Raw genomic sequence first — 18,346 nt, 5'->3', positions numbered from 1 at the left:
TAATAATAAACATATATTTGCATAAAGCATCCATATTTGTCCATGCCCATGTTGATTAGATTTAAAACTTGAAGGCCCGGTTTCACAAACGGGGCTTAGCTTAAGCCAGGACTTAAGATATTTAAGCAAATTTTACAAAAATGCCTTAAAAGAAAATGTTACAGGTGTGCATCTTGACACAGAACAATGCGTTTTAAGATATGTCAGAGCAAGATATTTTCAGTTGAGACAGCTCAAACATGCATTTTAGTCTGGGACTAGCTTAAGCCTTGTCTGTGAAACCATGGGGAAAATATTAATTTAAGGGACATTTGGACTGATAAAAATGTGCGATTAAGTTGCGATTATTCACAAGTTAACTCATGACAATCATGCCATTAATCGTGATTATATATTTTAATTGATTGACAGCCCTAAGTTAAAATGACTAAAATAAAATGTAGGCTTACCCTGGTAACTCATCAGTGGACTTTCCTCGTCAATATAGGCTATATTTTTTCACATTTTTTCTCATTTTCACTAATTCAAGTTTTTATATGAATGAACCTCTGAAGGGAACTGATTATCTTCTGATTGTCTGGCATTTTCAGTTTACCTGATAAAGTATCATTTATGAGCTGAGCTGCTTTGTTTACAGCCATTACCGGGGAAACCACTATATTTTGTTCCAAAAGCACATCCTACTGGCAGAGAATGAATGTGCATTTTCAATAATCCAGTCTGCAGTTTTAGTTCAGACCAATGCAAAAATTCACCCACATAAATCTGTTTTAAATAATATAATAATTTATACTTCTGACTCATCCCTTTTCTTAAAAAAAATGGTATAAAGGTTCAATTGTGAGGCTTATCATTTTATAATTTATTTTGTTTTATGTTAAAACTAAAAAAACAGTAAATCAATTGCTATTTTGTGGTCTACAACATGAAATAATAAAAGTGTCTGCTAAATGAATAAATGTAAATTAAAGAATCCCATTAGAACATGTACATAAAAAATGTAGAAACATTGGACACTGTAGAAACATTGGACACAACAATGCGGCACCATTGTGCAGCAGCAAGCATCATGACAAAAAAAGGACCTCAAGGGTTGATCTAGGTAAATGTGTGCAAATGTATAGGGCCCCATTCCTATATTTGCCTGGGGCCGCCCAGTGTCACAAGTCACAACCTGCATGGCATGTGCAGCTAGTGTGTCATGTACCTTAACTTAGTGTCAGATGTTATAACCTATTGTGAGGATGGCTGCATGTTTCTTCATGGAGGGTATATGTAACTTTGTTACACTAAAATTTGGACATTCTACCTGTGGGAAGAATATTGTTGTGAATGTGTTATCAGTAGATGTGGTTACCGCTGGGTGTAGGTAATGTTGTGTGTGTTAAAGGTGTAGTGTATGTGTGGTCAGATCTGTTTCAGTCTGTGTTGCCTCCCCCCTTTGCTTGTATGCCATGGAAGACTGGCTCTCTGCATCCTTGGCTTGGATGAGGGCGTGTCCATGGTCTAATGGGGGTCAGTCCAGCAAGGCAGGAAGTTCTTTAGCAGACAGTCGGAGGTAGTTTGGCATTGCTGTGTGAAGCTGGGTGGCAAAAACTTGGTCTCCTATGTTGCACTCTTTTTGTGATGCCTTCTGGCTGTGGCAGACTTTCTGACCTTCTGTGCTCTGGTGGTCGCTGTTGCACAGACAGGAATGTGGTTCTTGGAGTTGGAGTTCATTTGACAGTTTGTTAGTGAGCGCTGGGTGACTGAGGTGATGTTCTTTAGTACCTCAGATTTTTCATCAACGGTTGGCCGTGAAAGACTTGCTCGTTACGGGTGGTTGTTGAACAGGTGCTTGTCATCTCTGATGTGGTGTACCAGGTGATCACCGGCCTTCCATTCTGTCGCTGGTCACAGCAAGCATGACTCAACCTTTGTGGTCATAAGTGTGAAACTGGTCTTGAAGGAACTCTTTCAGTTGTCTCATGACTTGTTCCATGTCTTCTGATGGTAAGCTGACATGTTCTTGTGAATACTCAGCACTGTGCATGTCTGAGTGGTGCTGAGGTGGGTTTCGTTGTCGCTTACCCACATGACTTGCTCTTGGATGAGTCAGGTGATTACCTTTGGATGTCCTGGTTAGGTTTCCAGTTGTTCTTATCATTTTGGTTTCTTGAGAAGCGTGGCTGGTCCCATGGATTTTTCCAGCGGTTGGGCTGAAAGTGGTTGTGGACATGGGTGTCACGTTCTCTGTGCTCTTGATGGAAGACTCTGGTGTTGTGATGCCACTGGGTGTCGTCCAGTGATAGGCTTGAGTCTTTGTTGACAGAGTTCAAGAGTGTGGATGTTTTTGTTACCTTTCTTTGAGGCCATCTTCTGCTTGTTATTGGCCTTCTGTGTTAGGTCACGCAACTGTTGGATGGTCATGGACTGTGAACAGGCCATGACACCTAGATGGTGGCTGACTCCAGGTTGCAGATTCTTTAGGAAGAGGCTTTTGAAGTTCACATCCTCTTCAAGGTCAGGCTTGTTGTGTGCACCAAAGTAGGCTTGTCGGAGTCGGTTGTAGTAAGCTTGTGGAGTCTCTTGTCGACCTTGTTTGGTTTCCAAGGCAGTCAACAGTCCATGTTCAGACTCTGGGTCTGTAAACTCATTAATCAGGACCTCACGAAGTCGCTGGTAGTTTGACTTTGTTTGACTGGGCTGTCGATCTAGGAAGTTTCGTACCTCTGGACTGGACGTGGCTCTGAGGATGTATAATCTGTCTCTGTCAGTCACATGAGGTCTCATTTCCAGATGAAATTCAATATCTTGCAGGTAAGCCTGGATGTCGTGGCCCTCTGTGGAGTTCGGGTTGAACCTGCTGATGTTTTCAGACAGCTTGTTGAGGTATTTGATGGTCATCCCGTGTGCAGCTCCAAGTTCTGCTTGGATGGGAGGTTTTCTTTCGTTGGCAGGAAAGGGTTGTGTGGCGAAGGCAGGTGAGGTTTTAGGTTGTGGCCCTTCGCTCCTTTCGTCACATGCCAGTTCTTGGACGTGGGACTCTGCTCTGCTCAGCAGTGATGAGGCTAAGAGATGTTTCTCTTTCCTTGGCTCTTGTTTCTGCTTGTAAGCATATTGGAGTTCTTTTTCGACCATGTAGAGCTCATCGTTGGTATCGTCTAGTTGTTGGGTCAGATTGTCCGTTGCAGTTCTGTACCTTTCAAGGTGGTCTTTCAAAGCACTGATTTCAGAATTCTTGTCTCTGATGTCATTCTTGGCTTTCTCTAGTAGCTGTTCGGCATACTGGAGTCTGTTTAAAAGGTCTCTCTGGGCAGCTGTTGCATGTTGCTGGTTGAGCTGAGCTGCTGCCAGGGCTGCTTGGAGCTTAACTTGTTCCGTTGTTTCCTGCTCCCTCTCGTTGGGTGCTTTGAGTTGATCTTGAACTTTCACTTCCAGCTTGTCTATGCGATGTTGAGCACGTGTCAGCTCCTCTTGAAGGTGGGTGATGTGCTTGTCGCTCAGTTTCAGCTGGGTTGTGAAGGCATAGCTTAGGGAGCTGGTGATCTTGACTAGCTCCTCGTGGTTGTTGTTCTGGCTTGAATCTTGTGTTAGGAATATTCTCAGGATTAGGATTATTATTAAAAATAATAACAGTTCAAATGTCTTGGGGGTGAGGCTGTCTCTCATGCCTCTCAGCCAAGTGTTCACATCTTCCCCATGGGTGATGGGGTCTGAAGTCTGCGGCATGTTTGCACGCTGGGGAGAAGAGAGACTGACACAGATCTGTGTGGAGGTAAAAGCCTATGTGTGGTGGGACAACTAAGTGTTGTATCAGTGATTGTGAACCACTAGTGAAGTGTGGTGATGACTGTGCTGGTCTCAGGGTGTCTAAGTAGACTAGAGATGTGAAGACATTGTCACTCTAATGAGGAAGAGGAAAGGAGAGAAAGAGGGTGAAAAACAAATTCAATGACAAGCAACAATTTCTGTTTTTCAAATGAGGAAAATTGATTTTCTCAAATAAATGTTATCAAGAAGGTAAACAATATTATTAAATCTCTTGTTTTGGACACAAAAGAATACAAAAATAATGCTGATATCTCTTTCCTTAGTCTGACAGGATTGACACCGTACACCTTACAGTTGGACCGCTCACACAGGGAGGCTGCGAAGGCAACAGTTGTTCAACACGTATCTCTATTAAATTGATCTCAGCGTTTGATGAGATGCTAAAAACTTGGATTGCGTTTTCCAAATGTAGGGAGGTTAGGAAGAACAAAGGAGGGGGTTGATTACAATCAAATTCATAAGGGTGATTTTGTCTTTGACAAGATATTTAAATTTGTATTTCATTCACTTAGAATTGATTGATGGTTCTACATGTCCCTACAAATGTTAAAAGTGAAGAGGAAAGGAAAGGAGAGAGAGGACGGAGATGGTAAGTCTCAGTAGCGGTATCTCAACTACGAGGAGAGATACACATTAGTTGCTGCACAACTAATCAAAAAAAAATAAACTTTAAGTGAAAGAGAGTTGTCTTTCTGATTTATTTGAACTCGTAGTGAGGGATAACAATGTCTCCTTTAAGGGCTCAGGTGTGTCGTTCCCAAGCTAGGATACACAGAGGAAAGAAATGGTAAGAAAAGGTCCAAATTAAAAAGTAATAAATGGGCAAAATAAGCAAAAATTTAATTAAATAAAGGAGAAACTCTATAAATAAAACACAATAGTGGTTGTGTATTATCAGAACAGGAAGGGTAAAAACGCAATAAAATAAGTACAAGTCTGAATAGAATATATTCAGATGGGTAATAAATAAATTAGGTAGAATAAGTTTACTTAAACTTTCAAAGTTCAAGGCTTATTCATACCTAAAAGAATTAGGCCCAAAAGAGAATACTAGAAGTTTACGATCATATGAAATGATCTGAGGGGGAAATTTGAATGATTCCAAATAAATTTAATGTTGCAATTAAATTTGAATTTGACAATTACAATTGTGAGTCAGTATTTCCCTTTCTAGTAAAATGCAAATAAATAGAAATATAGAGAAAAGAGAGAAATAAGAGAGAGAAAGAGACCAACAAGTGTTAGTTGAGGTGTTTAAAGGGTTAAATCACTTCAGCGTTGCCCAAACAAACACTATTCAACAACTGGATGTTAATGCTAACTGCTAACCTTTGAGGCTAGTGGCTTTAGCATAGACTTCAATGTAAATACAACTGTTTTCGTTAGCTTAGCAACACCGTGGAGTTTGTTTACATTAGCGTCGATGCGCTGCGCATGCGCAGTTCAAAGTTGCTCCGGAAGTAGGTTAAGACTTCCGTGTCACGGTCGTAATGTGGCAACCAAAACAAACTCTAGTAGACTAGCACATGAATCACTGCATTGCAAGTACTAGTTAAGCATGTTACATGAAATGTCGGTGCATTTTCAACACTGTACACAAATAACAACACCGCATTTAGTTAGTTTTGCGATGTGGCGCTTTAACTCAGTTTCGTATAGAGTTAACTTTAACTTAATTCAAATAGCAGCTTCTTGCTGTAAACACAACAGGTTTTCTTCGCTGTTGGTACACGGATCTGAAATCTCTGTGCCAGTTTCTCTGGACACATAAACACAACAGGTTTTCTTCGCTGTTGGTACACAGTTAAAATTAACTTGATCAAGCTTTTAAAACACTCCCATTCAAATTACTCTCGGACACATGCAGTGTTAAGCGAGATTGCATTCACTTTGTGAACAGGGAAACATTATTCTTTAATATTAACCCAGGGAGTCAAATAGCGTTTGATTCGGCAGTGGAACACGCACCTGGCAATCAAGCTATGAATAACGAGGCTTTGATAAATAGATTGAGGAACACGCTCAACACTATTCTTTATTCACCGATTTATTTCCCTTTGAATTAACGTTACAGCAGTTTAGCTCCGTTCAGCGAACGGTGTACTGAGATTCCCTGCCGGGAGTATAGCTTTTGAGAGGCACTGGAACACGCAGTGAAATCAATTTAGCTATAAACAAGGCATTACAAAAATGAGGAACACGCTCAATTTCTACCTTATTGTACGATCTCAGACGTTAACATTAAGTTCACTTACTGCCGTTTAAACAATGAAAAGGCGGACTTGAGTTACAGCCTCCTCTGCGTTCATTCTATTCAAGCGGTCGCGCGCTGCTTAACGTCACACGGGTCACACACACACGTCTCGACATCAGAAGCTTCTTCTCATCTTTCATCCGCAGCAAAAGAAAAGATTAAATAACTTGGTTTATGCTCACAATTTAGATTAAACTGCCCGAGCATTCTCCACCATAATACTGTAAGGGAAACAGGTCAATTTAGCTCAAAGGAATATCATTTAAGATTTTAAAGGGAATTGAACAAGAATCACTGTTTCACGGCTGATCACTGAAAACGGCCAGCGATTCACTGAACGAGCCGTTTTTAAACATCAAATCTGCGCTGGATATTAATATCCAAAGATAGTGAAAACACTATTAATTAGCACAGTAACAAGATCGGCAGTTTAAGACATTAACTTGTGAGCACAAACACAAGATACTTCTCTGTTCAATATGAATAAGGCGTTTATTAGATAAATCTAAGACATATAAACTAATCTAACACATAAGCACACACACGCCCTCACACATTCACACAAGTTGCAGGAAGATAGAAGTTAGGAAAGAATGAGTTTAAGAGGATGAAAATGTGAAATCCAAAGTTTACAGCAATACGTGAAATTGCATAGACATGAAAACCATTAATCACTTAATTAACCTCGCACTGAGTTCCTCAATGAGGTTAAAATTGTATTAGATACACCAGTACAGATCAGAGTCTGGAGGTTTCCTTACTTGCATTGCCTGTGTAACTGGGTTCCCTTTGTTGTCGCTGAAAAGGGGGTTTCCCGAGGTTGCTGATTGGTTTGGAAGTTCAGTAGGTTGTTGAAGTGACGTCTTGGGAAGCCCCGTGGTTGGGCGTTGGCGAAGATGCGTAGTTGTGGGCTGGCTGAAGTTGAACGGGCACTCGAGGTCAGACTCTGACGACACAAGCGTTACAAAACTTAACTCAGAACACGAACTCTTCAACCACGGAAAAGAAAAGAACTAAAGTAAAAAGAACAGAAGTAAAGTTTGACGAGACTAGGTGTGTTTCTTCTCATCGTGGCTAAGTAGCAGATCAGGCGTGCAGGCTTCGAAGCACGCTGGAACGGCGCTCGAAGAACGCTAAAAGATGATGACAAAGCATGACTAAAAGCCTAAAGCGCGCTAAAAGTAAAGCTAGGAGGCAGGCTAAAAGCTCCGGCCTGGACTGATAGCAAAAGCTAAATACATGAAGCCTAAAAGCTAAAAGCAAAATTTGATGGTGTCCTGAGTATTAAAGGGCCTTCGGCCTTTATGGCCACAATCACCTCAAATGTTTTCTTGGACCAATAAGATATTGTCTTTCCTCGTGTGTGTTGCATTGTTTGTCCACCCCATTCATAATCATATGTATCTTATCAAGCACGATGTCCGAATTTTCCCGCTCTTGCAGGGTATAATTTGCGACATGATCCTATAACAACAATATGATACATTTGATAAATAACTGATGGTCAGTAACGTTTCAAAGCAAGAAGATTCGAACACACACATAATAAACATGAATATATCCCTTAAGAGTATTCAAGAGTTTATTTAAAAAAGACATTAGAACATATATAATCAAATGTGTGGATACATGTATTGATATGGAGTTGAGCAATGGAACTGATATCCATTTAGAAGTCTTTTTTGAGTGCAAGTTTTGGTGCATATATGCATTGGGTAAGGCATTCTCGGTGCCGATTCTGGGAAGAAAAGATATGTCCTGTGAAGACCAGAGGGGGTAACAGGTCTCCTAACAGGTCTCCTTAGGGAATTCATCAGTCTGGTTTTGCTAGTTTCTTATCACAGAGTAACTTCCAAACGGTTATCACAGAGTTCCAAATGCTTTTTGTAATAACTCGTTTAGACTATTGTAATTCTATTTTAATAACTGATTTTAAAATTCTGTTATTTGTTTATAAAGCCCTCAATAATTTGGCCCCTCAGTACATGACTGCCCTGCTCCATCCATACACCCCTTCTAGAACATTGAGATCCAGAGATCTGTCTACTCATCGTGCCTAGATCCAGACTTAAAACACGAGGCGATCAAGCTTTTGCAACCGAATCTCTGTAACTGTCTACCTATTCATATTAGATTAGCCCCCTCTATTTCTGCTTTTATGTCTGCTCTAAAGTCATATCTAATCTTTATAGCATTCAATACCCCTTGATCATTTGTTTAATTGTTTTGTTATTGTTGTGTTTTAAATTTGAGAGTCTTGTTTTATTCATCTTATTTCTGAATTTTTATTCTATTCTGTACAGCACTTTGGTCAACTTTAGTTGTCTTATAAATGTGCTTTACAAATAAATATTGTATTGTATTGTCAAAACCTGGATACAAAATAGCCTATTATATCTATATAATGATGCTTTTTGATGTAAAAATCTTGGTAACATTATAGGTGCAACACAGAGAACATTATAAAATAATTAAAAAAATGCAGTACATGACCCCTTTAAGTTTTCAATTATCTAAAACTCAACCGGTGTGTAAGTCTTTCATCTAAATAATCCACAACATACAAACAACCTCAGAATGGTTGAAAAACAAGAAAATTAAAGTTTTGAAATGGCCTAACATAAGCCCACTCTTAAACCACATTGGAATGTAGTGGTAGGAAGTAGAACGTAGAGTTTTAAGGAGGGAGAGGGAATTCAATTAAAGCCTAAAAATTTCACTAAGCTGAAGCAGTTCTGTCCTCAATTCTGTGGCAAATCATCTAGGTCCATGTTAACAGATGGATCTGAATTCTAACCAAACACTGGGGATTGACACAAAACTTACCTCAGTATCTCTAATTTGCAGTTTATATTTTTTAGTCCAGTGCAGAGGATCTTCACTCCTGAATCCTGCAGATTATTATTGTTCATGTTCAGCTCTTTCAGACTAGTATCTGATCCAAGAACTGTAGCCAGAGCTGGACAGCTTTTGTCTGTTAAGCCACAATCATTTAAACTACAAGAGAAATAAATCAAATCACAGAGTTAGATACATGTAATATATTTTTTAAATACAAAAATTTAATTTATACCAATTATTTTTACATGAACAGTAAATATAATGTGTGTGTATATATTGATTCAAATTTCCTAGATAAAACAAACTAGATATATATATATATATATATATATATATATTAGAAATGTATTGATTCAAATTTCCTAGATAAAACAAACCAGCATGCTTGAATAAAACTTAAAATATGTAAATGTTTAAGTTTGTATCATTAATGGAAATGAGTTATACATTTGAAAGAGCTGCTCTTTTATCCTGATGAGTGTCTTGAGGTGGAGAATCTGGAGGTTAACAATTTAGTCATTTAGGTTATGCAAGAGTATATCTCATTTATAGCAAAAGTTTAAGAAGTTGAACTGCATATTTGAGTAGAAATAAATACGGAACAATATTTTTTATAATAACATGATGTGCTTCTTCTATAGCTAACTTTGCTGAAAAGAGAATTTTTTTTACATAAAACCCATGTAAATCTAATAAAATAGCATTGCACTTTAATTCCAAAGGACTGACATTTTTAAATAAAAAAAAATTAAAGTTAAACAAAATGTATTATGATTTAATCCTAAAAGAGATATATACTTATAATCGGTATGTGGTTAATAATCACTATAGATCAGGGGTGTCCAAACCTGGATAAATGTAGATAAATGCAATTTTAAAATGAGAAGAAAACATGACAAAATATATTAAATAACTTACAGAGCTCTTTTGGAGGTTTTGATGACTGCTGATAATCTAATGAGACACTCGTCTGATTTCTTGAATTTCTGAAGCTCAAACTCCTCCAGCTCCTCCTCTGATGTCAACAACACAAAGACCAAAGCAGACCACTGGGCAGGTGAAAGATCAGCAGATGAGAGACTTCCTTTGCTAAGGTGGGTCTGAATGTCTTTCACCAGAGTTTGGTCGTTCAGTTCATTCAGACAGTAGAACAGATTGATGGATCTCTCTGGAGACAGATTAGCTTCAAATTTCTGCTTGATGTACTGAACTATTTCTTTTTTGCTCTGGTCATTGTCGTCTTCCTGCATCAACAGACCCTGTAAGAGTCTCTGATTGGACTGGAGGGACAAACCAAGGAGGAAGCGAAGAAAAAGATCCAGGTGTCCATTATCACTCTCTATTGCCTTGTCCACTGCAGTCTTGAGCAAATCAATCATGTTTTTTTTCGACTGAAGTGACAGTCTGAGAAGAAAGTGAAGGAAATGGTCCGGATAAACACTGCCACTCTCAAGCACCTTGACCACTGTAGTCCTGAGCAAATCAATGGTTTCACTTTTGTTTTTCTGTTCTGTAGAGTCTTGATCAAACACATTTTTCATGTTGATGTCTAGAAACAGATGTGCATAAAGAGCTGCAATAAACTCTTGAATGCTCAAGTGAACGAAGCAGTACATGGTACCAAGAAGGATCCCTATTTCCTCCTTAAAGATCTGGGTACACATGCCTGAGTACACTGATGCCTTATAGACGTCAATACCACAGGCTTCCAGATCTGTGTCATAGAAGATCACATTGTTTCTTTCCAGCTGATCGAATGCCAGTTTCCCCAGTGAAAAGATGGCATCTTTATCCCAGGAAACATCTGCTGTATATTCTCCATCATACTTTCGTCTGCTCTGCTGGATCTGAAATCTGAGAAAGTGTGTGTACATTTGTGTCAGAGTCTTAGGAGTGTCTTCAGTATTTGACTCCTGCAGAGTTTTGGAGACATCATCAGCCTGATTGTTTTTCACAACATTATTTCTTTTCTCCTCTAAAATGTTCTGGAGAACAGTGGCTGAAATCCAGCAGAAGACTGGGATGTGGCACATGATAAAGAGACTCTTTGATTGTTTAACATGATCAATGATTTCTTTGGCCTGATTCTCATCCGTGAATCTTTTTCTGAAGTACTCCTCCTTTTGTGCATCATTGAATCCTCGTATCTCTGTCAGCCGGTCGATACAGTCAGGAGGAATCTTACTGGCAGATGCTGGTCTGCTGGTGATCCAGATGAGAGCAGAAGGAAGCAGATTTCCCTTGATGAGGTTCGTCAGGAGAACATCCAGAGAGGCTGGTGATGACACATCAGACCACGTCTCATTATCCTTAAAGTTTACGGGAAGTCGACATTCATCCAAACCATCAAGAATGAACAAGACTTTGAATTGATTTCTTCTTGTAAGCTTCAGTCCTTTTGTCTCGGGAAAAAACTGAGTTGTGAGGTCCATCAAACTTAGTTTTTCTTGCTCCTTTAAGTTCATCTCTCTAAATGGAAGAGGAAATATGAAGCTGATATCTTGATTTTCTTTTCCTTCTGCCCAATCCAGAACAAACTTCTGCACAGAGACTGATTTTCCGATGCCAGCAACTCCTTTTGTCAGTACAGTTCTGATCTGCTTGTCTTGTTCAGGTGCTTCAAACAAATTTTTGCACTCAACCTGTATCTCCTGTGATTCATGACGTCTGGAAGCAACTTCAATCTGTCTCACCTCATGTTCAGTATTGACCTGTTCACTACAACCCTGAGTGATATAGAGATCTGTGTAGATGTTCTTCAGAAGTGAAGAGTCACCTTGCTTTGCAATTCCTTCAAACACACATTGATACTTCTTCTATACTACACATTATATCATAAAAAAAAAAAACATCACATAAAAAAACAAAAAAAAATACATATATTAATCAAACATACTCTCTCTCTACATTTATAATTGACAATCTGACAGATGATCATGAGTCTCTTACCTTCTAGAGTATCAGCAGCTTCATCTTGCTTCATCTCTCTCAGGAAGCTGAGCGTGAGATCAAGAGCTGCTTCTTTCATACTGCATCTGTTCTCATTAAAGTCCTTCACAAAGTACTGCATGTCCTCTTTTTGTAAATTTTCTTAAACTTTTCCAGTTCTTTCTTCAGAAATGTGATTATTTTGCTCTCAAGATCCTACAAAGAAAGACAAAAATGACAGAAAAAAATCTTAATCTATATTTGATCAAAATTACGTATTTATTAATTAAAAGTATTCATCAAAAATCAAGGTGAGACAAACATTAATTTGCTGTAAATATTAATAAAAATGTGTTCTCATTCTTATTTTATAGGTTCTTAAAAAGAAAAAATTGAAATAAAAGTTCTGTCACACTCTTATTCAATATAATTATTAAATATTCTTGAAAATGTGTTTTATTACCTGGAAGATCTGCAGGAGACTGTCTGTAAAATTCTTGTGGTTCCTGTGATACTGTAAATCTGGATCTAATGTTTCATACTGAAGCCTGAGAGTAAAAAAAATAAAATCAAAATACTGCATTTTTAGGAAAAGATATTACCAAATTATATTGTAAACATTTTAGCAAAGAGCAAAACAATAAATAAATGATACATTTATTGACTATACGTTTTATGATAATTATTCACTGATACACTTTCTGACACAGTCTATGTGTAAACAAAAATAAGAAACAGATCAAATACCGTTTGGTTCGTGATGCTGTTTCTTCACTGAAGACTGGTCCTGCATCCTTTGACCAGTCACTCTTCACAGACACAGAGCTGGACACATGTGATCCTGATCTTACACTAATGACACAAAGAACAAAACACTTTACTACAGGAGCTCCTTCAGTCTCATTTAAAGAGCTTCACTGTTGAGGATGGTAATGAAGCACAGTATAGACATGCATTTGTTCATCTATGACTATGGATAGATGGAAAGACATATTCATGTTTGGCTGCATGATCTATTTTCCATGGTTAATTTATACCTCCTTGTGGCTGCTTGTGTGATTGTTTTTACTGGAAAGAAGCTCCAGACTGAGTTCAATAAAGAGGAAATCAGTGATTTATTTGTTTTATTTCATTACTTTCTATCACAAGCATCTTAGTGGAGAAATAAGCCAACACAACATTATAATGTCAAAGATAATAAATACCTTTTGATTGATGTTTTTTTCTCACTGAAGTTCGGCATTTCACCATGCTTTGACCGGTCACTCTTCACAGACACATGTGATCCTGATCTTACACTAATGACACAAAGAGAGAAGAGAAACTTTTCTACAGGAGCTTCATCTGTGTTTTATATCAACACACATTCTCTCTAGTCCTTCACAGAAACATTGCAGAGTTGTAAAGATAGCAGTCATTCTTGTTTACAGACTCACATTTGTTTAACAATTTCTGTATACAGTTATTTAGGTGTGGTTTATTGTGTTTTATGTACAGTGTATTTAGGTGTGTGTAGCTGATGTTGTACACAGGAAGCTGGGAGAAAATGCACTGCAGCTTCATAAAGCGTGCTGTACACAAGATAACCTTTGGGTCGTACGGCTCAGGAACAGAGTTATAAATAAATCTTAAACACTGATTACAAACAAAGCAGGTTTGCTTTCACATCCAAACACACAGCGTCTCCACAACATGACGACAACACTACAACTCACTGAAGCCTCGAGTTCTCTTTGTGTAAACCTTTGAACAGCATTACGCTAATATTTCACATTGTGATGCACACATTTGTGAAAATAATATCTGGACTTTAGTCAAGGCCTTTTAGGCATCTCTGGATCAGTGTTCTCTGTTAGATAGAATAAATCACTTTACAGGAGACTCTGACCTTTGTAACTTTGAAGATACATTACACACTAAAGGAAAATAAAAACATTCAAAAGTATCATATAAACCTTCAAATTAAGTGTGCAATCATTTTTTAATGTCTGACAATCAATGTATGACCTAAAAAAACGAAATCAGTGATGTGGAATAATTTAATTAAGTACAGACCCAGTGCTGAAGAGTGACTGTAAATTATGATTTTGATTTTCAATTCTCAGATATTTATCATCAATTGGCTACTCATTTATTATATATATATATATATATAAAAGCTCTGAAGTTGTGCAAAGCATTTGTAAATATAAAACAAAGTTTGTTAAGGTTTTGTTTTTTTTCCAGCAAAGCTCTGAAACTGCAGCAGTGTTTAAAATGATTCTCTGAAAGCAGACTCAGTCTTACCTCTGTTTCTGTGAGAGACTCATCTTTCCTCTCTTCTCTCACATACTGCATATAAACTGTCATTGATCAGCACTGGCTTGAGACAACAATCTGCTGTTCAGTGTGACCTGGAGATGATGATGTTCATGAGATGAAGAAATATGTTGAGTTAGCAGCAACAGCAACAAAAAACACTATATAAAATAAAGTGAGTTACAAACAGATGCACTGGTCTTATTCAGTTGTTAAGTGGTCAACTCGCTTCACTTGAGAATACTACCTCAGCAGCCGTTTATTAGCACTGTTTATTCATATTAAACATTTAAAGATAACCCTTTTCAAACTCACGGTGTACACTACAGTCTCCGTGCTCACAGCGCCACAAATACAAATACTTTTTATATTAATTTATTTATATTTTCATTGTCTGGTTATCTGTGATTTCGGTATGGATTTAAAGGTTATTATTATATATTTTTGGTAGTATTTTAATCACATTGTGAGTGTATATTAGCACCTTTTGTTGTTTTCTCGTGATATCTGATTGGACACGGAAGCGGTGACGTCAGACTTTAGCGGACTGAGAAATGTCTGGTTAAAAATACTTTCGATTTCACATCACAAAAACAACAGCATAACACAGAAGCGGAAATACGAAAAACACTTTCAGAAACAGATTCGTGTTCAATAACCCCTCTTTGAAAACATACTCGCGGTCTTGTCCACTATAAAAGAGAGTTTATAAGTATTTAAAACGCTAATTTTTCTGTGCTTTAGGCCTGTCGCTTGTCAGCAATTAATTCTCATATCTCTCAGACGGATCGAATTGGATTAAATATAGAAAAACAATGTCCGCGAGTGATAAAATTAGTGTCTGTGTTAAAGTTATAGCTTACCTATACAAATGTTTTCTAGGACATAAAACGGATCAAATCCAGCGAGCTACTCTTTCTCTCTTTCTATCTGCGCAGTGTCCTCGCTGCAGGGCTGGGAAATGTGGGAATGTTGGAAATCCGGAGGCGCTGGGAATCGAGAGTCGAATCCAAAGGAATCGATTCCATCAAGGGGAATAATCGACTCCTGATTCAGAGCTTCTCAAACGGAAGGCTGCACACATTAAAATTCACGAAAGAAAACGAGTCGGTACTGATCATCTGAATTTTAGGATGCAGCTTTCTGTTTGAGAAGCACCATTCACCTCCCTCAGGCTCGATAAAAACCCCAGCAAACACAACAACGTTGTAGAAAAGTTTTTTCTTTTCTTTTTTTTTCCCACGTTGTGAAAATGTCGTGATAACGTTTTTTTAACAGTTAAGATAAAGCTGGCAAAGTCTTGTTTTGCAGTTGTTTTGACTTGAATTTGAAAATCAAATGTTTAATAAATTAATTTATAACACGCACACACACAGAGATTAATTACACAACTTCAATGGATGTGTCTTGAACACATACTATAGAAAATTAAACCAATACATAATTTAGTTGCTACATATCTAATACGGCAAATGTCTTTTTTTTTTTTTTTGCCGTTAGTATAAACGTTTTTTATCACGTTCGTATATCTGTATACGTATATCGAAATGTAAAGTATTTAATTTCAACTAGTTACAAATTATTTTATTGCAGTTATAACAATAATCAAATTGCAATCTTATTACTTGTTTACACTAAACATGATTATATTTTAAGGATTTTGTTTTTCAACACAAATTACAGGTATATGGCATCCAATTTAGAACTTGTTTAAATAATATATAATAAATACAGTTTATAATGGATATTATTGTTCAATAAATAATATTTTATAATATTGGCGCACCTGATTTTGAAAAATATCTGTCTGTTAACAGTTTTTTCAGTGCTTTCATTGCAGGTTACATTGTTATGTCAGTAGGTGGCAGCGAGGGACTGTCTTAATGAGTTAGTAAACCATTAATTCAGTGCTGATTCATTCAGTTATCGAATCTGTGACCCACCAGATTTTATGACTCTAGTACTGCTTAGCTCTTAGCTTAGATCTTAGCTCAATGCAGTGCCTACAGTGTCACAGAATTCAGGGCAACACCAAAAAGAAACAAGGTTGTGAAGAAGTAAATTGTCTAAACCAGGGGTTCTCAACTCTCTCTGGCCCGAGAGATACACTTTCCTGCAGAGTTTAGCTCCAACCTTCATCAAACACACCTGACTCTATCTTTCTGTTAGGATAGGGGTGCCCAAACTCAGTCCTGGAGGGCCAGTGTCCTGCAGAGTTCAGATCCAACTTGCCTCAATACACCTGCTGCAATGTTTCTAGTATGACTAGTAAGAGCTTGACTAGTTTGTTCAGTTGTGTCAGATTGAGGTTGAAGCAAAACTCTGCAGGACACCGGCCTTCCAGGACCAAGTTTGTGCACCCCTATATTAGAACCTAAACACAATGATTACCTTGTTCAGGTGTGTTTGAGAAGGGTTGCAACTGAATTGGTGCAGGAGAGTGGATCACGCAGACCAGAGCTGAGAACCCCTGTTCTAAACTCTGAACAAAACCAACAAACAATGCTGTGTTTTACCTACACTTCATTTTATAGAGATCAATGCACTTACCACCACTGCTGCCTGTCATGTGAAATCCCCTAAACCTCTGAAAGAATACTTTGACAAATACATCGGTTAATGGATATACAGCAAATGTGGGGGGTATTGTGCACTTAATTAGATGTATTATAGCAAACAAGGTTTAACGAATCTCACACCTAACATACAATATTATGGTCAATTCACACTTCTGTCCACGTTGTTACAACATTTCTTGTTTATCCGTCTTCACAAACTGCCCTGAAATACAATTCAGACATTAACAATGATTGTTATAATATATATAAATAAAACATGAGTCTCTAACATTCACAGTGCTCAGTACTTTTTTATCATCTGTGTCTCGTTTTCTCATTATGTTGGAGCCCTTTGAAGGTTGCTGTATACCAAGTGTCCTCAACGCAGAGTTTAAACGAGATGCAGCTGAGGCTCCCTGTCAGAGGAGAAACTGTGCACACCTGTGTTGGAGGAGCTATCCCTGGTCCTGAACATCACAGGGTGACACTGATTGTGCTTTCCATGGTGCTGAACGTCACCTGCTTACTTGCGGTCACCACAATATTTAATATACAATGTCAGGTTTATTAGAAATAAACAAACTATAACAGAGTTGAAATGCAAAATATAGAGAATAATATACCAATTTTATTAACTTAATCCTCATATGGTGGCATTACAGTAAGTTTTGAAGTCAAAGCCTTCTTAAAATAAACTAATAAATAATACATACATAACACACACAGATGTGTCATTTTAGTTGAATTACTGAAATAAAGGAACTTTGAATGAATGAAGTCCCCCACTATTAAAAGTTCATCATATTTTTTAACATATATCGCCCACAACATCTGTAAAATCACCTTATTTGTCACAGAGTATTGAGGAGTTCAACTGAAACAACTTAAACCTAGCATAATGTGTGATGTGCAGAGTCCGACAATTCAAGCTCATTTTAAAAATAGTTGCCAAACCACCTCTGCCACCAGAGGCCCGCGGGGAATTAAAAAAAAAACACTGTTAGACGGTAGCAACTCAGAAACTGAACTTAGATCACTAGTATGTAAAAAACAGGTCTCTGTTAAAAATAAAATGTCCAAATTCTGAGAATCAAAGAAATCCTTTAAGATAAAAGTTTTGCTTGCAGGTGACCGCACATTAGTCAGAGCAAATTTTAACTCTGTGGAAACTTCCAGCTCACCCGATTCGTGATGCAGGGAACGAAGATTTATGCAAGTACATTTTCCCAAGGGGAGTAAGTTTATTACCCATGAGCAAAGTTGTGGGAGACACCGCAGCGGGAGTTCACTGCAGGTGCCATGGAACACAGGAATAATCCACTGATATGGTATCTCCATAGAGCGCAAGACGATAGAACAGTCCTTTCCCTTTGTGATGCCAATCAGGGAAAAACATTGCATCGGCAGCTGCGAGGATAGACTTGCCTTTAGCTTGACTTAAAATCCACCTCGAGTTCCGCGTCTTCTTCGACACCTTTTCCAGACGAGGAATGAAGAGCGTCATTTAGGCTATGAAACATTTATGCTTAAAGCTTTACCCTGATTTAATTGTGTTTTTATAATTCATTTTTAGATGCTGCTACGTTCATTTTCTTTCTTTCTTTTTTTGCCATGGGATACCATGAAAATGAAATTTAGTTAAATAACAAAGTTT

General features: G+C 37.8%; 1 protein-coding gene across 1 annotated transcript; it reads right to left on the bottom strand.

Annotated features, from left to right (window-relative positions):
* Positions 1–9,807: 9,807 nt before the first annotated feature.
* Positions 9,808–18,196, bottom strand: LOC109073787 (protein NLRC3-like). Its single transcript, XM_042756134.1, is given in 7 exon segments — positions 9,808–11,724; positions 11,805–11,987; positions 11,990–12,052; positions 12,300–12,384; positions 12,584–12,688; positions 14,123–14,167; positions 18,141–18,196. Coding segments are annotated over 7 exon segments (2,439 nt in total). The 3' UTR covers positions 9,808–9,822.
* Between the last annotated feature and the right edge of the window lie 150 nt (positions 18,197–18,346).

This window comes from Cyprinus carpio, unplaced genomic scaffold (genome assembly GCF_018340385.1).
Source record: "Cyprinus carpio isolate SPL01 unplaced genomic scaffold, ASM1834038v1 S000006800, whole genome shotgun sequence".
Lineage (NCBI taxonomy): Eukaryota > Metazoa > Chordata > Actinopteri > Cypriniformes > Cyprinidae > Cyprinus > Cyprinus carpio.
Note: the sequence above shows the minus strand (reverse complement) of the source record. Positions and strands in the feature narration are given on the sequence as shown.